The 25,212-nt window shown below is 39.9% G+C and overlaps 1 protein-coding gene across 25 annotated transcripts in view; it reads right to left on the bottom strand.

Annotated features, from left to right (window-relative positions):
* The window catches only part of pleca (plectin a), a 153,953-nt gene that overhangs the window by 1,459 nt on the left and 127,282 nt on the right, over nucleotides 1-25,212 (bottom strand). For 22 of the 25 annotated variants that reach the window (XM_049476029.1, XM_049476032.1, XM_049476030.1 and 19 more), the window contains 15 exons: nucleotides 25,021-25,146; nucleotides 24,001-24,153; nucleotides 23,215-23,369; nucleotides 22,330-22,456; nucleotides 21,145-21,328; nucleotides 20,943-20,978; nucleotides 19,152-19,309; nucleotides 18,838-19,016; nucleotides 18,078-18,216; nucleotides 17,082-17,438; nucleotides 16,245-16,328; nucleotides 16,050-16,154; nucleotides 15,818-15,916; nucleotides 8,268-11,621; nucleotides 600-7,941 (listed from right to left, as the gene is read on the bottom strand). In XM_049476029.1, coding sequence (XP_049331986.1) covers nucleotides 1,612-7,941; nucleotides 8,268-11,621; nucleotides 15,818-15,916; nucleotides 16,050-16,154; nucleotides 16,245-16,328; nucleotides 17,082-17,438; nucleotides 18,078-18,216; nucleotides 18,838-19,016; nucleotides 19,152-19,309; nucleotides 20,943-20,978; nucleotides 21,145-21,328; nucleotides 22,330-22,456; nucleotides 23,215-23,369; nucleotides 24,001-24,153; nucleotides 25,021-25,146 — 11,586 coding nt within the window. In that variant the 3' untranslated portion in view covers nucleotides 600-1,611. The remainder of the gene's footprint in view (nucleotides 1-599; nucleotides 7,942-8,267; nucleotides 11,622-15,817; nucleotides 15,917-16,049; nucleotides 16,155-16,244; nucleotides 16,329-17,081; nucleotides 17,439-18,077; nucleotides 18,217-18,837; nucleotides 19,017-19,151; nucleotides 19,310-20,942; nucleotides 20,979-21,144; nucleotides 21,329-22,329; nucleotides 22,457-23,214; nucleotides 23,370-24,000; nucleotides 24,154-25,020; nucleotides 25,147-25,212) is intronic. The other 3 variants (XM_049476031.1, XM_049476034.1, XM_049476053.1) reach the window with 1 other exon arrangement.

The following is a 25,212-nucleotide window of genomic DNA, read 5'->3' as shown; positions in this document are numbered from 1 at the left end:
GTGTAAGACTGGTGGAGGAGAACATGATGCCAAGATGCATAAAAAAAAATGAGATTAAAAACCATTAGGATTATTCCACCAAATATTGAATTGATTTCTGAACTCTTAAAACTTTATGAATATGAACTTTTGTTTTATTTGCATTACTTGATGTCTGAAAGCTCTGCCATTTTTCATTTTCTGAAAATAAATAATAAATGCTCTAAATGACAATATTTTTATATTTTAGAATTTAGGAGAAATGTTGTCTGTAGTTTATAGAATAAAACAACAATGTTCATTTTAGTCAAACATAAACCTATAAATAGCAAAATCAGAGAAACTGATTCAGAAACTGAAGTGCTCTCTTAATCTTTTCCAGAGCTGTATTTAAGTTTAAGTTATCGAAATTTATCATAATAAATGAATCTTACGATTTACACCCCTAATAAACACAATAAACAGATATAATTTTATAAAAATTACAGGTTTGAATCTTGCAATCTTACGTCATCGGGTGTAACATCTCAAAATACAGATTTTTAGAAGAATAGCTTTGAATGAATTTAATAAAATGCAATAAAATATATGGATAATAATAGTAATATAGACACACTTACAATATATATTGATTGCAGATATCTGTTGAGGCTGAGGCTGAACTGTTGTTCACTCTGAGAGACTTTGGGAGACGAGTCAGGAGACAGGAACAGAAGAAGACATATATAGATATATGAAGAGCCTCAGGGTGGGGGAGCGTGGGTGTCTTTTGTCTTTTGAAGGTACTCTAGTGCCATCTTCTGGAGTTTCATATATGTATATTTGTATATATTTGTCCATTGTGGGTTTTCTGGGATGATTGGTGAGTGATCAATATATCCAATATATTCCTCTTGAAAGGCGGGGCATTATTGTTTCATTTTAAAAAATGAAAAAAATGTATTTATAGGCAAAAATATGCAAAATGGCAGTGCTGCCATAGGTGGGTTTCTGTAGCGCTGTTGTTTCTTCGTGTGCTCATTTTGCTTTAATTGTATATAGATTTCTCGATCTGCTCTGCAGATGGTTACCAGCCCTTCTTTTTCTCATCAATCATCTATATATATCATATATTTCCAAATAAGAGATATGTACACAAACGGAAATTAGAATACCACAATAAATTCTTACTTTTACTTATACTTATACTCCTTTTTTTCTTTACTTTCCTTTGTAGCATTCAAATAAAGACAATAAACTGAATAAAATGTTTTATAGTATACCACATGAAGTGGAGTTAAGGCATAATAAAGGAATAATACATTAATACAAAATTAATAATAGAAGCAGTTTATAATACTGATAACAGTATGCAGTATTAGCAGGTAATAGCAAAAAAATATATATTGTAATAACAAAAAAGTATGTATATTTTTTGTTGATGATCTTGTGTGAAGTAAATTATATTGTATTTTTTATAGCTATGTACTTATATGAGATATCATTTATAAATAAAAAACAAATACATTCGAAATAAAATCAGCAGAACTTTGCGATATTTTCCATTAAGCCATAAAGCCTTATAGCAACCAAATGCAGAGCAGATGTCTCTTATATTTTTGTATGTTTTTTGTTCAAATCAAATTATTATTATTAAGCAACTAAAGAGCACTGTGGTTGTTGAGAAAGCGAGACTTTTTCTTCAGAAGAACAGTTTCTGCTTAGTGTTAAAGCTGTTAGAAGGTTTCTTAGTTGATCCACGTTCAGATCACTCTGCTCCCCTGTTCCGTATCGCCGTCCGTAGCTCGGAGATCCGTAAGAAGTTGAGGAGAAAGTCGTGGAAAACCCAGAGCCTGTAGCATCAAAGCTTCCTCGCCTTGAGCCAGATCGAGAACCGGTTCTGGAGCCAGACCTGGAACCTGAGGTGGATCCAGAGCCACTGATGCTGTACGGGCTGTAAAGGCCTTTGCTGGACTGGGAGGACGCTTCCAGCAGACGCAAGCCAGAGCCTTCCTCGATCATGCTTCTCTCCATGGCGTCTTTATAAGATATCTTCAGCTTTGTTTTCGGGCACGTGAGATATTTTGAGTATCCGCTAACATCTCGCAGTTTCTGCGCCGTGCGAGCATCAAGGGTGCCTTTCTTTACGGCGTCATCCAGCGGCACTCTGCCAGCAACCTCAGGTTCGATTAAGCCACCTGTCAAATACTGGACTTCGAGAAAGCGCTGGCCAGCCTCATAGTACAGCCAACCCTTCTTTAAGGCTTGAGCGGCGGACATCTTGGTTTTGGTTCTTGGATCTTCAAATCCCTGGAAGGCTTTCTGTGCTAGGTTGATGCGATCGACCATGATCTTGTCCACAAGTCCTTTGTTCATAGCATCGGCAACGGTGAACTTTTCTCCAGTATTTGGGTCAATGATGCCTCCGGTGCATGCTTGTGCTTCGAGAAGCCTTTGGCCAGTGATGTTATCCACCAGATTCCGATGCATGGCTTCCGTGACCGACACCTTCTCTAGAGTATCTGTATCAAGGATTCCAGCCACTGGTCCAGTTTCCTCAGTTGGGTCATTCCAGGTGGTTGCTGGGGTTCTAATGGATGGAGCTGGGCTCATGGAAAAGGAAGAGGAAGAGCCAACGGATGACGAACGTGATCGGAAGCCGCTCATGTTGCCAGACAGCATGTCCGCAAACTCTGTAATGGACAGGGTTCCTGCACGGTACTGATCTAAAGCAGACTGGTCAATGAGACCCTTAGTAATGGCATCGTCAATGTCGTACTGGCGTCCAGACCTTCTGTCGATGATCATGGACTTGACGACGCCATCGGATGATGAGATGGTAATTTCTTCCCATTCGCATTCTTGCTCTGCAAGCTCCATATACGTCTGATGATCAATGAGCCCTTTGCGGTATGCCTCATAAACAGACATCTCTTTCCCAGTTTCTGGGTCTACAATCACGACTCTGCGCTTGCGTACCGATGACTTGGACGATGTCTTTCGCTCGCGCTTCTTCTCTTTCATCAGTAATAGAGCAAGTCCTGTTTCGGGATCAGTCATGCATCGCTCCATCAACTGAAGGTAAGTCAGATTCTCCTCAGTGTTCGGATCAAAGAACCCTTTAGTGTCATCAGAGGGATCAGTGAGAATACTATTCATCTCCTCATCAAAGAGGCCACGCTTGTACGCCATTTCTACCGGAAGGCGATGACTCTCCTCAGGATCAATGATTCCGCCTGTGGCAATCTGAGCCTCCAGAAGACGAATACCGTGGTCTTTCAGGATCAGACCCTTCTTCATGGCCTGGAACAGGGAAATGATCTTCCCAGAGTAAGGATCTTTGTATCCAGTCACAGCTCGTTCAGCAGAGAGAAGCTTGTCTTTAAACTCTGGTCCAACAACCGCCATTTTTACAGCTTCATTGACAGTCAATTTCAGGTTTTTAATAGGATCAATGACATATCCCGTGGCTGCTTGCGCTTCCAGCAGCTCAAAAGCAGTTCCTGGTCGGATCATGTTCTTCTTCATGGCTTGGTAAATCGACAGGCGGTCTTTGGAAGCCTCAACGTACACCCCTGCAATGCAGCTTGTTCCTTCAAGATATTTCTTCAGATCTTTGCGGATGTCTTCTATTGAGATAATACCTTCCAGGATCTCTGTGTAAGTCTTCTGATCAATAATCTGCGAGCGCAGGAGTTCCTCTATCGTAATTTGCTTTCTGAGACCCTTTATTGTCAGTTGCTTGTCTGCGAGGGACAGCAAATGCAGGCCACTTTCTTTGTCAACTTTGCATCGCTTAAGGAGTTGGGAATAAGACAGCTTTTCATCTGCGGTCGGATCAGTAAAATCTTTGACGTCTCCACTGGGATCTGTTAGTCTCTCAGCTGTTTCTTTGTTGATGTAGCCACGTTGCATTGCGACATCAGATGGGAGGTGGAAATTGTACTCAGGATCCATTACGCCTCCAGTTGCAAGCTGAGCCTCGAGGAGTTTTAATGCATAGTCTTCAGGAATCAGATCCTTCTTCATGGCTTGGTACAGGGAAATGACTTTACCACTATATGGATCTTTATACCCTGTGACTGCCCTCTCCGCAGACAAGAGCTTGTCATGAAGTTCTGGGCCAACTAGACCTTTACGGACAGCCTCGTCAACTGTCAGCAATTCATGTTTCACAGGATCAACGATAAATCCTGTTGCTGCTTGTGCCTCCAGCAAGTCGATAGCAACATCTGGCTTGATAATGCCTCTTTTCATGGCGTTGTAAATGCTAACTTTGGCGAAGTCGTCCGAGAGCACTCCAGCGACGCTGCCTGTGCCGAAGAGGTACTGCTTGACAGTTGTCATCTCCATGACCTCACGAATGGTTTTCTTGCCTTGTTTAAGAAGATTGTACGTTTCAAGGTCTATTATTCGTGAACTGTACAGCTCTTCAATTGTAACTCTGCGTCTGATTACGTCACATAGCATACTCTGCTCGGTTTTAATGATTTCTCTATGCTCAAGGATTTCGATGATGATGATGATCATTCTTTCCCTAGTGAGTTTTCCTGACCGGTACTGTTCGATAAGCCTTCTTCTATCTTCTTGTGGAAGCATATCTGAGGACAAGACTTCCCATAAACTCATCTGCTTTCCTGCAAAGTCTTTGTGAGGTAGGTCTATTTGTGTGCTAGCCAAGTCTGTCTGTGCTTGCTCTTCAGAATAAGTGTAAGACTTCTCAACTTCTTTTGCAACTTCAGCTTTAGAAAGTGGTAGGAGCAAAATACCAGATTCTGGGTCTTTCTTGCATTGATCGATCAGCTGTTTGTAGGTGACGCTCTCGTCTTTGTTTGGGTCATTGAAGCCTTTGACATCATCTGAAAGATCACTGAAAGCCTTGGACAACTGCTTGTTTAGGTATCCTCGCTGTATGGCGATCTCAGTAGGGATACGATGGCTATTCACTGGATCAATTATCCCACCAGTGGCCTCTTGGGCTTCCAGAAGAGGGACAGCATGTTCCCTAAGAACAAGCTCTTTTTGCATTGCTTGGAACAGTGAAATGTTGTTACCAGTGTATGGATCTTTGTAACCAGTTACAGCCTTCTCTGCAGACAGAAGTTTTTCATGAAGTTCAGGTCCAACTAGGCCAGCTTTCACAGCATCATCTACTGTAAATCGCTGATTCCTGACTGGATCCACCATAAACCCAGTTGCTGCTTGGGCTTCCAGCAGGGAAAGGCCTGTGTTTAGTGTCAGCAATTTCTGTTTGATTGCCTGATAGATGCTGAACTTCTCTTTAGACTTTTCATCCAACACTCCAGCAATGCTTTCTGATCCTCTCAAGTACTTCTTAACCGATTCAATTTCACCAATGTCTTTCGGCTTCTTTTTCCCTTGTTGGAGCTGATCATACATTGCCTTGTCAATGATTTTGGATTCGAACAAGGAGGTCGCAGTAACAGGTCCTCTAAAACCATTAAAGTTATCTTCCTGCTTTTTCATCTCCTTTTCTTCAACCATGGATATCACAATCGTAATGATCTTTTCAATTGTGACTTTTCCTGATCTGTACTGTCGCAGTATTTCAATTCTTTGTTCTTCTGTTACGTATTCAGAGTTGATTATCTCCCAGATCGTGACCTTTCTTCCTTTGAAGGGTCCACTGTGCAACTCCATTGTTGCCTTGTTTAATGCTTCTTTGGTTTGAACGTCCAGGAGCACATCTGATTCAGTGGATTTGATAGCTTTATCTGAGAGTGGCAGAAGTGGGAGGCCTGTTTCTTTATCGGTGATGCATTTTTTCAGAAGCTGTGCATAGGGAACATTCTCCTTGGAGTTGGGCTCGAAGAAACCTTTATTAGATTCAGACGGACTGCTTAAGCTCTTGTTCATTTCCTCACTGAAAAAGCCACGTCTGTAAGCAACATCCTGAGGAAGTCGATAACTTTTCACCGGGTCGATGATTCCTCCCGTCGCAAGCTGGGCCTCAAGTAGTCGGATACCCTGATCGCTGTTAATGAGGCCCTTCTCCATCGCCTCAAACAGGGATGCAGTTTTCCCAGTGTATGGATCCTTGTATCCACATACTGCTCTTTCAGCAGACAGCAATTTCTCATGCAGCTCTGGACCAACGATCCCAGATTTAACAGCATCGTCAACAGTGAGCTTTTGGTTTTTCACTGGATCGATTATGAAGCCAGTTCCGGCTTGGGCTTCTAGGAGGTGCAGTGCAGCCTCTGCTCCTAGCATGTTCTTCTTCATGGCTTCGTACACTGGAAGTTTCTCTTTAGTTGACTCAACGAACACTCCAGCAATACTGTTTGTTCCCTTTAAAGCTTTCTTGACAGGCTCCATCTCAGACACTTCTTTAACAGATGTCTTTCCATTATGCAACTCATTGAATAAATTCTTGTTAATGATCTTAGAATCCAGGAGCTCAGATGCAAGAACAGGTGACCTTAAACCATCAAACGAAGGTTCTTTGTTCTTCTCTTTATCCTCAGCAACAGTTATCACAATCCTTATGATTTTCTCAACTGTAATTTTGCCCGACTTATACTGCCGAATGAGATCTCTCCTTTGGTCTTCAGTGAAGTATTCAGAATTGATCACTTCCCAAATGGTCACTGTCTTGCCTTTGAATCTTCCAAATGGCACTAAAATGTTTGTTTTACTGAGTGCATCCTTAGTTTCCTCATCTGTGTAAGTCTTTTCCACGGCCGATGCTGCCTCTGTAACAGGTAGAAGTGGAAGACCTGTCTCAGGATCCGCTTGGCATCTGCTGAGTAGTTGAGCATAAGTGAGGTTTTCTTGTGTGCTGGGATCACTGAATGGTTTCTTATCATCTGGAGGATTGGACAAGACTTTATTAAGGTCCTCATCCAGCAGACCTTGTTTACAAGCTGCTTGGACGGGAACACGGTGACTGTTTACTGGATCAATTATGCCGCCAGTTGCAATCTGAACATCGAGAAGTTTAGCTGCTTGGTCTTCTGAAATCAGACCCTTTTTCATTGCTTCAAACAGTGAGATCTGCTGTCCGGTGAAAGGATCTTTGAAACCAGTTGCAGCCCTTTCAGCAGAGAGCAACGATGTGTGAAGTTCAGGCCCAACAATGGATTCCTTCACAGCCTCACTCACAGAGAGTCTTCGGTTCCTGACGGGATCAATCATGTATCCAGATGCTGCTTGAGCTTCTAGGAGCATCGTAGCTGTACTAGGTGAAATTTTCTTTTCCTTCAAAGCCTGATAGATGCTCATTTTTTGGTTGGGTTCAACTATTACCCCAGCAATGCAGTCACCACCTTTCAGACACATCTTGACTTTGTCCAATTTGCTGAGCTCTTGCACTGTTGTCTTGCCTTTTTTAAGTTTGTCAAATTCCTTTTTATTCAGCACACCGATTTCGTTCAGCCTGCTGGCAGGGACCTTCTCTCGGATTCCGTCAAACGAAAGTGGTGATTCTCCATTTGTCTTTACGCCATCGACCTCTGTGGAGCCATTGAAAACTTTCTTAGTTGTTTCCTGCACTGTTGCTGTAACCAAATCATCTTCAGGAACTTTGTCGGTTTGTATTTCGATTTCCTTTGTTTGGCAAGTGGCAGGTTTTGGAGTTGTTTGGAGCTGTTGAAGCTTTTCTCGTAATTTCTTGTTTTCCTCACCCATGAGCTTTTCTTGCTCTTGTCTTTTCTTTTCTAGCTCCGCCATCTCTTTTTGCTTGGCGAGCATCTCCTCCTCGGCATCCTTCTGCTTTTTGACTGCAGCATCCAGGATGGCCTGAAGCTTCTTTTTCTCTTCCTCCATCTGCTTCTTCTGTTTCTCCTGTTCGTCTTTAAGAGCTTTGGCTTTCTTCACCTCATCCTCGAATTGTTTCTCCAACTTCTTCTTCTCATCCTCAATTGCCTTTTCCTTTTTCAGCAGGGTTTCTTTCTCTGTAAAGAATGTCTTCTGAAGCACTGTTGTTTCTTTAAGAATCTGCTCCTGTTGGGCACTGGCCATCTATGATTAAACAGAAACATTGCATTAATAATTCCACAAATACAGCATACAAAAACAACAGAGTCTATAAAATGTATATTGGTAATAGTAAATTGGATGTTGGAATAGCTAATCTATCACATGCATTATATAGAAGTTGTTTACAGTACATGCAATTGTATATATAAATATACATTTACTACAGGTAGAAAAAGAAGAATAAAAAGAAATAAATTATATGACCATGTTGCTAGTGATTGAGACTTTTTCGTTTTAATATAGTTACTGGATAGGGTTATGGTTATTTTCAGGGAAGTTAGTATTCCTGGGGTGCTACAATACAATACCTCTTTTGCTTTATTCTGCAAATCCACTGACTCCTTTTTCAGTTTCTCCTTTTCCTTTTCAAGTTCAGCAATTGCTTTGCGCAGATCTTCTGCTTCTTTACTGCTCTGCTGCCTCTCTGCTTCCAGTTTCTTCACAGCTGTGAATTTTTCAGAGGTTTGCTGCTCAGTTTCACTCAAACGTGCTCTGATTTCTTCAGCTTGTTCCTTGAATTGTTTAGCTTCTTTCTCTGCTTTCGATTGTGCATCGCTTAGCTGGGTCACCCTGGTCCTTAGCTTCTCGGCTTCAGCAGTAACTTCCTCCTGCCTTTTACGTTCTGCTTCTAAAGACTTCTGGAAGCCCTCTGTCTCTTTCTCTAAACGCTGCTGCATCTCCTTTTTGGCCTCTAGCAGTTTTTGAGCCTCTTCTTGAGCCTGGTCTTTCTGCTTTTGGAGCAATTCAGCTTCAGCTTTTAGTTTGGTTGCTTCCTGAATGGCTAACATCTTCTCCTTAAGCATCTTTTCAGCCAGCTCCCTTTGTTGGGCGAGATCGGACTCTGCGACCTGCCTCAGTCTTGCAGCTTCTTGAGCGTCAGCACTAAGCCGAGCTGCATCCTCAGCTAGTTTCTTCATATTCTCAGCCTCTTCCTCAAGCAATTTCTTTGTGTTATCCTTATCTTTCTTCATAAGTCGCTTGTTTTCCTCCTCAATTTTGACCTTTAATTTGATTAGCTCCTCCATCTGGCTCTTCACTTTAGAGAGCTCACCTTCCACCTGAGCTTTCTGCTTGACAGCATCGCCGACCTCATCCTTCAGTCGTTTCAGTTCCTCGTCCAACACAGATTTCTGTTTGTCTGTCTCCTCAAGCTGAAGCTTAACCTTCGCTAACTCTTGCTCAACCGTAGACTTCTGCTTCAAGGTGGTCTCAGCAAGCTCCTTATGCTTGGCCATCTCTGCATCAGCCTGCTTCTTCTGTTTTAGTGCTGCTGCTTCTGCTTTGGCACGTTTGGCAGCTTCTGTTTCAGCTTCTTTCCTAAGTTTCTCAGCATCCTCCTGTGCCTTGGACTGTTTAGCGGCTTCAGCTTCAGCGGCTTGCTTTTGACGCTCGGCCTCTTCTGCTTTTTGCCGAAGCAGAGCCGCCTCTTTTTCAGCCTTTTCTTTGGCTTTTTCTGCCTCTTCTGCCAATTTCTTTGCCTTCTCATACTCCTCTTTCAGCTTCGTTTGAGCCAGACTGTCCTCTTTTTGTTTACCGAGGACATCCTGGGCTTTCTGCTCAGCGGCCGTACACTTTTGGGCAGCTTCCTGTGCTATAATGATCTGTTTCTCAGCTTCTTTGTCAGCATTGACCTTTTGCTGTTTAGCCTCCTCTGCTTTCTTTTTAAGGCGCTCAGCTTCTTGTTGAGCAGCTTTGCACTGTCTCGCCGCTTCTTCTTCTGCGGCTGCAATCCGTTTTACCTTCTCTTCTGCTTCTTTTCTCTTTTTCTCTTCCTCTAGAGCCAGTTTTCTGAACTTCTCTGCCTCCTTTTCTGCTTGCGCTTTGCTCTTCTGAGCATCATCGGCGAGGCTCTTTAGCTTGTTCAGCTCAAGGTCAAGCTCCTGTTTTCCTGTTGAGGCGGTTTGGAAGTTGATTTTCAGGATGTGAATCTCCTCTTCAACCACCTTCTTCTGCCTCAGTGTTTCTTCAATGATTGTTTTCTGCCTCTTCAACTCTGCATCAGAGGACTTCTTCAACTGGCCGATCTTTTCCTCGATATCTTGCTTATGCTGAGTTGCTTGGTCCTCAAGAACCTGCCTTTGATAGGCTTCATCCTCAGCCTTCCTCCTGAGACGCTCATTCTCAGCTTCCTTCTCTTTCAGAGCGATCTCAGCCTCGGTTTTCAAACGAGTCGCTTCGTTGATGGCAGCGAGCTTCTCTTTGAGGATCCTCTCAGCTTCAGCTCTCTGGTGAGCTGCTTCATCCTCTGCAACCTTTCTCTGCTTCTTCGCTTCTTCAGCGACTGCCCGAAGTTTTGCCGCCTCCTCGGCAAGTTCCCTCATCTTGGCTGCCTCGGATTCGAGGAAGCGCTTGCTTTTTTCTGTGCTTGACATGGACTCTTTCTCAGCATCAGATTTCAGTTGCATGAGGACCTCCATCTCCTTCCTTACTTTAGAAAGCTCCTCCTCTAGTTGCTCTTTCTGTTTCACGGCTGTGTTCACTTCATTCTTGAGGCGCTGGAGTTCACTGTCGAGCAGCGTTCTCTGTTGCTCGGCGTGATCGAAGTCTAGTCGCAAACGGATCAGCTCCTGTTCTGCTACAAGTTTCTGTTGAGCGGTTTCTTCAGCATCCTTCCTTTGCTTTTCGAGCTCCTTCTCTGCAGTTTCCTTCTGTTTCAGAGCAACCTCCTCTGCTTTCGCCCTCTTTTTAGCCTCACGTTTCGCTTCTTCCTTCTGCTTCTCTGCTTCTTCTTGAGCTGCACTCTTCTTGTGGGCTTCCTCCTCTGCCTGGAGCCTCAAACGAAGAGCCTCGTTCGCTTTCTGTCTCCATACCTCCAGCTCTTTCTCAGCTGCTTCTCTTGCCTTATCTGCTTCAGCCTGTTGCCTTTTGAGTCGGTCTGCCTCCTCTTGAAGCTGAATAACAGTCCCTTGCTCTTGTTTCAGAGACTCTTCAAGCTTTGTCGCTTTTTCGTCAAACGACAGACACTTACTCTGAAGTTCTGTGGCAACGCTCTTCTGTGCCACCTCCTCTGCAACCTTGATCTGCCTCTCCTTTTCCAGCTCAGCCTGCTTCATCCTCCTCTCAGCTTCCTCCGCTTGAGCCTTGAATGTCTTCAGATCCTCGAGTGCCTTTTGCTTTTGCTTTGCTGCCTCTTTCTCTGCCTCAGATTTCAGTTTAAGCTCTTCCTCTGCTTTGCGTTTTTTCTGGGTCTCTTCGTTCACTTGCTTCCTAAGTTTCTCTGCTTCTTCCTGGGCAGCCTTTCTTAGTTTTTCAGCTTCCGCTGCTTTATCTCTGAGCTGCTTGAGTTCACCTTCAGCCATAATCTTCTGCTTTACCGTCGTCTCCAGCTGGAGTCGGATTATGTGGATCTCCTCTTCGATCTTGGTGCGGTATTGCAGGGCCTCTTCTACCTGCTGGCTTTTGGACTTAATCTCCTGCTCTGAGAGGTTCTTGAGTTCGTGAAGCTCCTGCTGAATGTTGTGCTTCTGTTTTTCTGCATCGACAGCAACCACTTGTCTTTTGCTGACCTCCTCTTTCATCTTCAGCTTCAGCTCCTCAGCCTCTTGCTCTGCTTTGGCGATGGCCTTGGCGTGAGATTCTGCTAGCTGCCTTTGCTTTTCTAACTCGGCCTGCATCTCCGCCATCTTTCTCCTCTCTTCTTCCTTAAGCTTTTCCGTTGCTTTCTGTATTAGTGGAGGGAATAGTAAGGGAAATGTGAGGCAGGGTTAAGTATTTGAGGTTAGACGTTACCGTATTTTTCGGACTTAAGGCGCACTTAAAAAATCGACAATACGACTTATGTGTAAATTCTTCCAATCAGCATTTTGAACTGTAGCTATGTGGGATGAACCGCTGATAGCTGATAGTGCCCTTGGTTACTGGAACACTCAGGGTTCCTCAGTTTAGTGCTATCCGACGTTTAGATTTACATCCCGCTAGTGCTACATTTAGCAGCTAATGCTAATGCTGCTGCACCCAGCCTTAGTGCTGGAGAAACTTTACTGAAAACTCTCCTTTAGAAAAAATATTGTGAATCTAAGCTTACTATAGATACTCAGAAGCGCTTTACTCTCCCAAATAAACAGTTTTCAGGAGAGAAATCTGTGTACATTAATATCCAGCTCTCGTTTGACTTTAAAATAAAATGTGTTTTATTAAGAATATAGTTTTGTTTATGTCGCCTTATAATCCTTATAAACCTTATAGTCCGAAAAATATGGTACATTGGTTTAGACTGTACTTACAGACACATGTATGTACATAAAGATAAGTACATGAGCAGGTTATTTTGTCAACTTTTTAAGGAGTTACAAAAATTAGTTTACACAAAAGCATTTAATTTTAATGTATGGAACACAGAATGAGACACAATCACTTCACAACACAATAAACAACTGAGATACTGAATGGCATCATGCTATTGATGTGTTACTCCTAGGAATGGCTTGAGAAATAAAGCCTCCAAATGATTTACTTAAAATGATTCCAAACTTTAGAACTCTATTTATTTTCTCTTTACTGTGGTTTAGAAAGGATAAAAAAGTATTTTTATTTTTCGTTTTTAGATTTAAACTTTTTAGAGACTTTTATTTTGCTTATTTCCGTGCGTTCATACGTATTAGTTGTTTGTATTACTTTTATAGGACCCTACGATTTTCACAATGCAAATAATACAATGCGTAAAACAGATTTTAGGCTGAAAGACATTAAGAAATGCCTAAAAACAGCGTGGAAAAAATAAAAGTCACTAATAAAAACAGACAAAGAGACCCTCTTAACACAAACATCACTAGCACAACTAACAAAGCGACCTTTTGAAAATTTGCACAATTTACATGATCAAAAGACCACTTCAAAATAAAAGTAACTAATCCGAATGAACACACAGAAACACAAAATAAAAGTCTCTAATAAAAAATAACAAAGAGACCTTTTCTAAATTAGCGCAACTAATTCAACAAAAAAACTACTTCAAAATAAAAGTCACTAATGCAAACCGACCTTTTTGGAAAATTAACGTCATTAATTCAATTCATTAATTGACCCACCATGTCAAAATAAAAGTCACTAATACAAATATACCCTCACAGACTGTGTCAAAATAACAGTCACTATTACAAACAAAGCTATCACAATAAATACTTTAAGACTAAAACTAAAGACTAAAGACTTTATTTTTTTTATTTAATGTCTCACATTTGTCTATTTTTATTAATTTTCGCTGATTTAAAAAACCTTAAAATAAAACACAGAAATCATCATCCGACTCACTTATATGTAGATACATTTTAGTAATCAAAACTATTTAGTTTTTATAAAGACATACTGTTTTTTATTTGATACAGTGCAGTTTTTAGGGGGAGAATATTTAGAGGTAAAAATAAAAGCAAAAAAAAAGAAATCAATAGTAAGCATAGCAGAAATGCAAACGTAAAAATATAAATACAATTTTTTAAAACGCTTCATTTGGTTCTAAATTTTGCTTTGTGCCATTTTTTTTAAAATCCTGTGATAATTTTGTTTACTGTCTAGTGATGCAGCAAATAATGCATGGGAGTTGAACTGGTGTCACAGCAAAATGCATCACATGCATCTGATGAATGTCGTTGTGGAAAATGACTAGGCTGCATTTTTCTGGAAATAAATGCAATTTTTTATGGCTAGATAAAACTAGATTAGTTTTGTAAGACATGGCCGTGCATAGAGGTATTAAAAAATGTGACAGTGAGACACTGTGGTGGAGAATTTACCTCATTATCGCCCAAACATGATAAACATTCATCATGATAAAGCACTGGCAAGCAGTATAGAGAAGCAAACAAACAGAAATGCAAGTTAGAAAGTAAAAAGGGTGTAAACCAAAACTGTGCTTCTCAGAACAGAAACTGAGGGAAAGGGTGATAATCAGCCTGAAGCATTCTCTTACTGTACAAAAAAAAAATCAAGAGCTCAAGCAACAGAGAGTGAAAGGGTTAAACATGTTTTTACATTTGCATTCATTCTGCTGGTGTAAAAGTGCATGCTTTTTTTTCGTGGTGGTTTTCTGAGTTTGCTTCAGGCTGAAGGATCTCTACAGTGAATTCAGGGCGTTTTCACACCAGCACTACTTTTTGGTTCGGTAAAATTGGACTGGAATTGGTTTGTATTTTTGGTGCAGTTCGTTTTAAGCAGGTTTAAAATCAGTATTTGCACTCGGTTTCAGACCAAAATAACCGTAACAAGACCCGTGAGAGGAGATCCGATCCAACTATCAAAAACTATCAAAAACTATCAAAACAAACGATTACTCTGTGAGCTGAGTGTGATTAGTATTCAGGAGATCAGGAGCGATCAAGTGAATGCATGATGTCAGTGTATGGTGCATTCTGGGTAGTGTAGTCTGGAGACTAGAGATCGCAGGCTGAGCTAGAGATGCCAGGCGTGACACAAATATACTATTCTATATAGATCAAGATATTCATTAATTTGAGATAAACGGCTGTTCAGGTGCAGTTTAATCTGATTTATGATTCAGAAAATTAACTACCACACCTATGAACAAGCGCTTTCTCATTTTCAGAGCTGTATGTGCTGAACATAGAATTTTCTTGCTTAATTTAGCTTTTTGCTCCCGCGCTCTGACCAATCAGTGCGTTTGTGCATTTTGTTTCGTTTGGTTTGTGCCTGTGTGAAAACAAACCAAACCAAGTAGTAATTCTCCAAATGCTCCATATTAACAAACTCATCAACTGATCTGAACCAAATAAACCTACGAAAACTACAGGTGTGAAAACGCCCACTCAAGCTTCTTCTTGTGACAGAGATTTAGAATTCAGAAATCATCCGTACAGCAGTAAAACAGATAATGAGGGACGGGAATCGTTGGGAGAATGAGATGTGCTGCACCACTAGGATTTAGCATTACTCGTGATCCAGGTGAGCACCTCGTCCACAATCTAACCATCTTACAGAGAACTGAGTGTTTAGTCTGCAGTCTTGTCATTGAAATTGTGTCTCCTGTGATTTACATACAAAAAAATACAAAATATGTTTTCTATACAGTGGCTTGCAAAAGTATTCATACCCCTTGAACTTTTTCATATTTTCTCACCTTACATCCACATATTTAAATGTATTTTATTAAGCTTTTAAGTGATACATCAACACGAAGTATCACATAATTGTGAATTGTGAAACTCAATTAGTTAATAGAGTCCTGCAGCATGTGATTCAGTGTGAAACATGGTGGTGGCAGCATCATGCTGTGAGGACAGAGTCCGGGAAGCTGGTCAGATTTGATGATGGAAGATGGATGGCGATAAATAAATTGTTGGAGGCTGTAAAAGACTTGAGACCTTCCGGCAAGACGATGACCCTAAACATACAGCCAGAGCTACAGTGGAGCTATAATGATTTAGATCAGAGAATATTCATGTGTTAGAATGATCCAGTTAAAGTCCTAAAGACCTAAATCTCATTGATCTTCTGTGGAGAGACATGAAAACTGCTGTTCACAGACCAACGCTCTCCATCCAACCTGACTGATCTTCAGCTGATTTATAAAGAAGAGTGGAGTAAAATCCCTAGAAAAAGGCTCTAGATGATCAAAGCTGCGAACGCAAAAAGATCTGCAGCTGTATTTGCGCAGTGAAAGATGCAAAAAAAAAATGTTTTGTTCTCAATAAAATACATTTAAGTTTGTGGTTGTAAGTTGACAAAATGTAAAAAAGAAAAAAAAAAAAGTTCTAGGGGTATGAATACTTTTGCAAACCACTGTGTATTGTCCATACATTAAACTACATAAGAGTATTGCAGAGTATTTCAGGTTTAAACACAGTAAAATACCAGAGTAATGTAAAAAAAATAAATACTTTCCCCACTTTAACCGTTTGATTCTTACCTCCTCGTCCTCTAGGCGGCGCTGGGTATCCAGTATGAATTTAATATACTGGGTGGTGAGAGTCATCAGCTCGCTGTAGCGAGTTCTGAGAGTGACGTACTGTAAAATAATGAATAATTCACACAGTTAAAGCATATTTAAGACATTTAGAGCAACAGAATCGAAACAATCCAATTAAACAATTAACTAAAGTCTATTAAAAGTCAATTAAGTATGCTAAAAACTAAAATACCTCCTGAATGATGTTGTCTGATGCAGACTCCATTTTGGTTTTCTTTAGAGGTGAAGCAATGGGCTCCACTAAGGCTTTATATGTGACCAGCTGAAGCTCATAATCCTGAAGAAAAACATTAAAAACGATGCAGTTTAGAATAAAAACCCTAATAAATTCACATTTATATACAGACCTGAGGAAGAGCACACTTACCTTTACTGCATCGATATACGCTTTAGCAAACTTCTGACATTCGTCCACTTTGTCTTTGTTCTTCTCAATCTCTTCCAGGAGTTTCTGATAAATCAAACAAACACCATATAAAACACTTATAATTAATAAATACCATAATATACAGCTCCAGAGAAAAATAAGAGACCACTTAAAAAGTGATTTTACCAAATTAAAAACCTATAAAATATAATCAGGAGGAAGATGGATGACCACAAACCATCAAACCACCAAACTGAACTGCTTGAATTTTTGCACCAGGAGTAAAGCAGCATAAAGTTATCCAAAAGCAGTGTGTAAGACTGGTGGAGGAGGAGAACATGATGCCAAGATGCATGAAAAAAACTATTAAAAAACAACCAGGGTTATTCCACCAAATGTTGATTTCTGAACTCTTAAATGTACTTTATGAATATGAACTTTTTGTTTTCTTTGTTTTTTTTTTGTTTTTGTTTTTTTAATTGGTGAGACTTAATATTTAATGTCATTATACCTTTTAAATATTGAACTACTTTAAACTAAAAAAAATCTAGTTGGCTCAACTGTTATTGACTTTCTTTCAAACTTACAGTAAAAGTTGGAATTTGAGCCTCGAAACTCAAAAATATAGTTTTTTTTAATAAATAATATGTAATTAGTATGTAAGAATAGAAAATGGAAATGTGGTGCCGACTTGAACAGATCTCCTTCAAAAATAAGATTTTCATCACTTTAATACATTTTTTTAAACTCTCCTCAATCCTCTTTTAATACACTCTTTATTAAGCATATAAATTTACTGTATGATCAGGACCCAGTCCCGTCCTCATGATCCAGTACCTTCTCCTGGGTCAGCTGTTCTTTAAGGGTCTTGGTGTCTCTGATCGGCACGGTCTGGATCTTCTCCTGTCTCTGTTTGGCGTCTGCAGTCCAGCGGATCAGCCAATCATAGCTCTGCCTGTACGCCTGCATCTGCCGACCCAGCAGCTCCAGCTCCCGCCTCCGCAGGTCCATTTGAACCAACACGGCCTGCCAGCGCTCCCTCAGACCCCCCACCAGCTGCTGATAGTGATCCAGCTCACTGTCACGCTCACTGTGCACGCGGGACATCCGCTCGTTCACCGACACGGCGTCCTGAAGCTCCGCCTCCAGACGATCGAACGTCGGCTGCTCACCCTCAGCTTCAGAGCGCAGTTTCTGGTGATATAATAAATAAATTATTAAAAACACTAATTTTTTATCATGTACATAATATAGTATTTTTCGCACTATAAAGTGCACTGGATTATAAGGCGCATTTTAAGAGACACTATAAAGACACTTTATTTAAGTTAAGTAAAGCTAAGCTAAGTAAACAAAACTGTAATGAAAAAATACTTTCTTTTAAAGTTAAACGAGTGCTGGATGTTAATCTGCACAGATTTCTCTCCTGAAAACTGTTTATTTGTGTGAATAAAGCACTTCCGCTTATTTACAGTAATCTTAGATCCCGAATTTCTCCAGCACTAAGGCTGGAGATGCTAAAGTGTTCTGGTAAGCCAGGGCGTTATTAGCTAGCAGTTTGTCCCGCGTATAAACCGTTTTAGCGCTTTACCACTTTACTTAAGTTAAGTAAAGCTAAGCTAAGTAAACAAAACTGTAATTAAAAACAGACTTTCTTTTAAAGTCAAATGAGCGCTGGATGTTAATCTACACAGATTTCAGGCTACAGTGGCTAATGCTAATACTGTTCCATTCTCAGTGCTGGAGAACTAAACTGAAAGTCCTGTATAACCTGAAATTTAATTAGAATTTATTTAATTTGATTTAGTTAAATTAATAAAAGTTCAGAAGCACCTTCAGCTGTGCGAGGCTGGCCTCCACCTCCTTCTCGTCTGCAGGAATCTTCTGGACGTCACGCAGCTGGTTTTCATACTTTCTGAGGACGTCTTCAGCTCCTTGTGTTCTGCGTATTACCAAGTCTATCGTCTTTAACCTGCAGGATGAAAAGATTGGTGTAGCGTCAGTTTGGAAAATGTTTATTGAATAGAAAAAAATGATAAAAGAATGCAAAGATTTGTCATTTTACACTTAGTGTCAAAAAATATTTTTATCCCCTTGCATCTGCATGTTTTAAATAGCAACGGTGCTTCTGAATATATCTACACTGATGGGCATGGTGGTCTGGAAATGATGTGTGTTTAGGTACAGTACATTTCTGGTGTATTGCTATCTTGGCAGAGGAAAACACAGGAGCTCCACTGGCTGATTTAAACCCTGACAACAGTCAACAGTCAGACGTCCAATCCTATCTTAGCTATGCAGGTGCGCCATGTGCGTGTGTAATTTTGCAATTGAGGGTTATCCTTAATGTATTACCGAGTGGAAATAAAGTTTGTTTGATTGATTGGTTGATTGATTGATTGATTGATTGATTGATCTTTCTTTTAAAAAGCGATTCAATTTGCAATCCGACACTTTCCTTTAAAAGTGCTTCTATTTCTTTGACATATTTAAACACATAAATACTATTTAATAGTGTGCCTTTGATGCACACTAAACTGGTCTAAGCTGAATTAAAGGAGTATTTGTATAAATGAAAGGTATAAAGACTGACTTGTCGAGGTAGACGGAGGACAGGCTGTAAACGTGCTCCATCTTCCTGAGGGTGATGTCGAGTTCAGCCCTCAGAGCCGGAGCAGAGCTGCACTGCTGAGAAGAGACCAGAGCTGCTTCACTCTGCTTCACCACCGAATCCAGATCCTTCTTAATCCCGTCCAGCTCAATCTGCATCTTCTGTTCAAAATGAGACACAATTACAGATTCATTTATGCATCGGGAGGAAAGATAGCAATGATAGCAAAGATAGCAATGTGCATCTGGATCACGATCTTGCACAGGGTGTAATATAAGACCTGTAGTGTACCACACCTTCTGCTCGGTGGTTCTCTGGGTGCAGGATTTCAGCGGCTCCTTATCCACCGCCTGCCGGAGGCGACCGATCATGTGGGACTCGCAGCTCTCCAGCTTCAGCCTCAGGTTCTTAATCTGAGTGATGTAGGTCTTACACTCAGACTCACCCTGCTCTCCTGTGGAGGTGATGAGATCATGCCTGTTATATATTGGGTTTATATTCTAAATCTGAGATACAGATCATTACAAATACACCAAAAATAAGGAAGGAAAGGGAACAGAACAGACTGAAGCTCTGAGATTATTTATTTTAATTTTTTAGAGCAGTGTTTCTCAGCCTTGGTCCTGACAGAACTCTCGAGATGTTAATTAAGTGATTAATTAGTTAGTTGAATAAGGTGTGTTCGGAGACGAGATCATAAGCAGAAGTATAAAACCTACTTTTTTACATAATTTTATTTCAAATTTTTCCCATTTTCTCCCCAATTTACACGGCCAATTACCCGGTAATACCCCAATACACCAGGAGGGTGCCTCCTCTGATATATGTGAAGCCAGCCACCGCTTCTTTACAAGCTGCTGCTGATGCAGCATTGCCAAGCAGCATCACAGCGCTAACGCTCGGAGGAAAGCGCAGCGACTCGGTTCTGATACATCAGCTCACAGACGCCCTGCACTGCAGACATCACCCTAGGAGTGATGTGGGGAGAGAGCGCCATCTACTGTACCCACCCGGAGGGAGCAGGGCCAACTGTGCTCCCTCTGAGCGCCGGCAGCTTGATGGTAAAGCTGCATGAGCGGGATTCGAACCTGCGACCTCCTGCTCATAATGCCAGCGCTTTAGACCGCTGGATAGATATTAGATAGTCTGGACGGCCAGAAAACATATAAAACCCACGTTTGGGTTTCGATTAAATTCAGAGGATCTGTGATGCTATTATAAAATAATGATTAATGATAGTCATCCTCATGCATCCTTTAATTCTATACAGGATTTTATTTTTCCTAATTGCATGACTACTTGGTACTTTTACGGCAAAAAAAGTATCTGTAATGATCCATAATAAATCCCACTATTAAATAGGCTCTCTGACACTAGAAAGCAATAAAATGTGTAGGGCTGGAGGAAACCAGGACCAGGATGAGAAATAGTGCTTTAGAAAACAATTCACAGCATCACAAATCTTTAAAACACAATTTGTTAATTTTGGTAGAATTCAGGAAAAGAGAAACATCTGAGACCATTTGTCGCCCCAAAAAACTACATTCATCAACGAAACAACTTAAAAAGAATAAAACAATGCTTTCTTTGCATTCTTAGGCTATTTTTTTAAATGGCCAATTGTGCTCTCTCTGACTCCGGCTGCTGATACCAAACAGCATGATCCAAAATTTGAACCAGCTATCCTTAGATCATTATGATAATCAATGTATTCAACAAGAATGATAATCTAAGTGTCAGCCAACTGCATTATATCCAGCATGTCAATTGAAATTTAAATAGTCTGTCCAATGCAACAAATAAGCTCACAATTATCACTGGAGTCATGCATAACAAAATGACAGCAGAAATCAGAAGCAGTTTAGCTGTGAATTTCTGCACAAACGTACACAGAGCACACTGCGTTAAATCACACAACAGCGGATTAAAGACTGGTGAGCAGATTGGTGAAAATGAAAAGCAGACAGGATAAAAAGGACTGAACAGGACGTGACACAGATCATGAAGGTGAGGGTGATTAGGATGATGATTATAATGATTATAATGATGCAGTTAAACACGTTTCATATTTAATCTGAAATCTTTACCGGCATCACTGTGTGTGGAGCTGATGATCTGAGGTTCTGTAAGATGAATGGTAGAGTTACCGTCTGATCAGTATGGATAAAAACCACATGATCAGATCGATTTAAAGGCAAATTAAAAGTAGGGATTAAATAAAAACAGGGGGTCAGGTGGGCTGAGGTGTGAGGGGTGGATCAGAAACAGTGTTCTGAAGCTGGAGCTCACCTTGCTCCACCGAGCGCAGCAGGTTATCGTAGTGCTGGGTGGATTTACTGTAGGCGTTCTCCACCTGCATGCGGTCGTCCGCTCCGAACAGATCCGAGTCCTGACTGTCCCTCATGAACACCTGATAGTGCTGCTCCAGGTTCTTCAGAGCCAGACGGTACTCCTCCACCTTCAGACTCTTAAACTGGGGAAAGATAATCAGTGAAGAATGAGTGAAAAATACATATAGTGACAAAATTTACTTTATAGTACAGTAACTTTCTATTTTTTATTTTTAAATGAATTAAAATGCTGGTATTTTTGTATTATTGTGAGGGGACAGTAATAATAGTGTATTATTATGTTAATATTATTATACTTGATTATTTTAATTAATATAACTATTATTATTATTATTACTCCAGTTATTATTGTTGTTATTACTGTTGCTGTTACTATTGTCATTGTTTTTTTTTAATTGATGTTTCCGTTAATATGTTAATTAATGTCTTACTATATGTACAGTTTTGACATTTGTGTCCTTTAGCAACGTTGATTTTAAAACAGTCATGCTAATAAAGCTAACTTGAATCGAGAGAGATTGAGATAGAGAGAGAGAGAAAGAGAGGGAGATTGAGAGACAGAGAGAGAGGGACTGATAAAGAGAGAGGGAAAGAGAGAGAGAGAGAGATTGAGAGAGGGATTGAGAGAGAGAGAGATTGTACAAGTAATACAGTAATAATACAGTAATAATATAGTAATAATACAGTAATTATACAGTAATAATAAAGTAATACAGTACTTTTTTATAATAATTAATTTAATTATTTACTTAAACTTGTGTTCACATTTACCTGTGCAGTTCTCTTATGTTCTATTTTGTTAGGAAAATGTTGATCACAGCTTTGGAAACACAAATGTGAATATTTGTCATGCTAATAAAGCAACTTTAAATTGAACACACACACAATTTGTTAATTTTGTTGATTTTGTTAATAGTTAATTACTTACACTTATTGATTATTATTGTGTTTTTGCATTGTTTAAACAAGTGGAATCTGTTCTATTGTTAATCTCTTAATCAGTTCACTTTACTGTAAAAACTGTGTAACTCTTTGGCTTTGGCAACGCAAATGTAGCACTATTTGTCATGCCAATAAAGCACCTTGAATTGAATTGAATTGAATTGATAGAAAGCATTCATACCATGAAGAAGTTCCAGGAGTTGATGAACTGGATGTCTCTCATCAGATACTGCCAGGACAGCAGACTCTTCATGTCCACGTGCAGCTTCTGCCAGAGAATCATCAACTTCTGCAGACTGGAGTCCAAACTAACGGATAAAACACACAACAGGTTATTGGAACACAGCCTCGACATTTACGTAGTTCTCTCGTAGTTCGTAAAGTAAAAAATAATTTATTGTATTAAAATTACAACTTAACTTTTCACATTTGTTATCAATTTTCCTTTTCAATTTTGTCCCATTGTGTTGCAGAACATGTTTGCCACCTCTAATGTTAGCTAGCTCTCCGCTAACCTTAGTTCTCTCCCCAGTGTTGTTAGCTAGCTCATTGCTAATGTTAGCTAGCTCTCCGCTAACCTTAGTTCTCTCCCCAGTGTTGTTAGCTAGCTCATTGCTAATGTTAGCTAGCTCTCCGCTAACCTTAGTTCTCTCCCCAGTATTGTTAGCTAGCTCATTGCTAATGTTAGCTAGCTCTCCGCTAACCTTAGTTCTCTCCCCAGTATTGTTAGCTAGCTCATTGCTAATGTTAGCTAGCTCTCCGCTAACCTTAATTCTCTCCTCAGTAACTAGCCGCTAATGTCAGTATGTGATTTCCCACTGCCATTAAATGCACCACCTAAAAATGTAATACCTACAGCAAATTTACAGTAAATTTAAGACAATTTAAGACCATAATTATCAAGATTTTAATTTAAGACATTTTAAGACTTTTTAAGGACCTGCGGGAACACCATGAGCATACCATGGTTCCAATAGGTTTCTGTATAGTCTTTTGCCATGTTAGTATAAAATAACTAAGTAATAAAAACCGAAATATCTCAATGTGATTAATAACAGTTCTTTACCCGGACGTGCTCTCCACAGCCTCTTTGTTGGTTGGTGGTACGATGAAGCAGATAGAGGGAACTGTGGCTTCACTCCCACTGGTGCTCCTCACTTTCCATTTAAAGGGCTGGGAGTTATTCAGTAACGCACACTCATCTCCCCTGTGCACTGTTATCTAGAGAAAACAAAAAAACAACTCAGTTTTATTAAAGGAATATTAAACCATATTTCAAGAAATGACACCAAATAAATAACAGACATCACATTTCACACTATATCACACCTACTATAAAACCTAATATAAAATCACTAATATTTAAATTGATGCAAATAATAAAATATATATGATTCAAATGTTTTTAACCCTTTTATGCGTAACATGGGCCAAAAATTTACGAGTTTAGGAATATATTTATGCTGATGGGTGGGTGTGGTGGTCTTGAAGTGAGGTAAATTCCTGGCGTGTTTTTATCTTGGCAGCGGGAAATACATGTGCGCCACTGACCGATCAAAACCCTGACAACAGTCAACAGCCAGCCGCCCAATTCTACTGCATCTTATCCATGCAGGAGCTTTTAACTCAACAATAAACAGAATAAAGAATAAAATAAACATTGCTGTTTTCTTAGTTCATGCATTTTGCACATTTTGAGCTGCACAAGGCATGTTTTTTTGGCGACCTCATTAAACTAAAGACACACCGACACGCCCCTAAATCAAGCTGCATGATCTGCAATTGACCGTTGCACTATAGATTGATAAAATAGGGCCCTATATGTTGCAACAATATCAGTTTTCCTTCATACCTCCATCTGTTTGAAGTCACACACAGCCTGAACAGGTAGTTTGCCTTTGACGGGCGTGGCTGGGTTTCTCGGCTTCAGCTGGATGATGGTCTTTGCTCTTCTGTTCAGGCCGTCCAGGTGAGTCTTAAACTCAGTGAGCTGCTCTTTCTCATCCTGTGGGTCAAACAGAACAGCAAAAAAGGATTAAAACAACATAAACTGCATAAATTGAAAACTGATTTGATATAAAAATGAAGAAGAAGCAATCAAATCAAAGAGCATAAATATATATGTATATACAAAATTTTTGAAATATTTTTTTCACAGTGGCATATCTCAACTAGTTAATGGACTTTTGTGATTTAATAGATCCCGTAATATTTTATACTTTACCAAAGGGTGCAAAAGAATAAATTTTCAAAAACCCAGCTTAAGCCCAAAGGTTTTAATATAGACACAAAGCCAAATATATAAACAAAAATGGAGGTTGAAAATATCATTTATTATTATTACTATTATTATTATTATTACTATTATTATTATTATTATTTTCTATCCCATTTTCTCCCAAATTTACAAGGTCAATTACCCAACCCACTCAATACCGCCGTATCGTATTGTGATCATTTTCCTTATCATAATATACCTTCTGAATCATATCATTTTAAGGACATCATTAATGCTTTGAGATCAATCACCCAACTGCAAGTTTTATTAAAATTAGTGCAATTAGTCGTACTTAAAAATGATGAGTTTCTTTGATTTCACCTAATTGAAAACCTCTGGAATATAATCAAGAGGAAGATGGATGATCACAAACCATCAAACCACCAAACTGAACTGCTTGAATTTTTACACCAGGAGTAAAGCAGCATAAAGTTATCCAAAAGCAGTGTGTAAGACTGGTGGAGGAGAACATGATGCCAAGATGCATAAAAAAAAAACTGTGATTAAAAACCAGGGTTTTTTTTTCATGCACTACTACTACTATTTAGAGTTCACTAACTTGCTAAATGATATGTTCCTGAAAGCTGTTCTCACCACAGCATCCTGCAGAAGGTCTTCCAGACGAGTGACAGTGATGGAGCGATCACACACGTACTTCTTCTTCATGGATTCCTGCATCTTCCTCATCCTCTCCTCTGCCTCTTTCACATCTGAGAAGAACTGTTAGAGAGAGAAACGCTGAGCGTGTAGAAGGATCTTCATTTGCACGGTGCAGAAATTATTATA

This window comes from Astyanax mexicanus, chromosome 3, assembly GCF_023375975.1.
Source record: "Astyanax mexicanus isolate ESR-SI-001 chromosome 3, AstMex3_surface, whole genome shotgun sequence".
Lineage (NCBI taxonomy): Eukaryota > Metazoa > Chordata > Actinopteri > Characiformes > Acestrorhamphidae > Astyanax > Astyanax mexicanus.
Note: the sequence above shows the minus strand (reverse complement) of the source record. Positions and strands in the feature narration are given on the sequence as shown.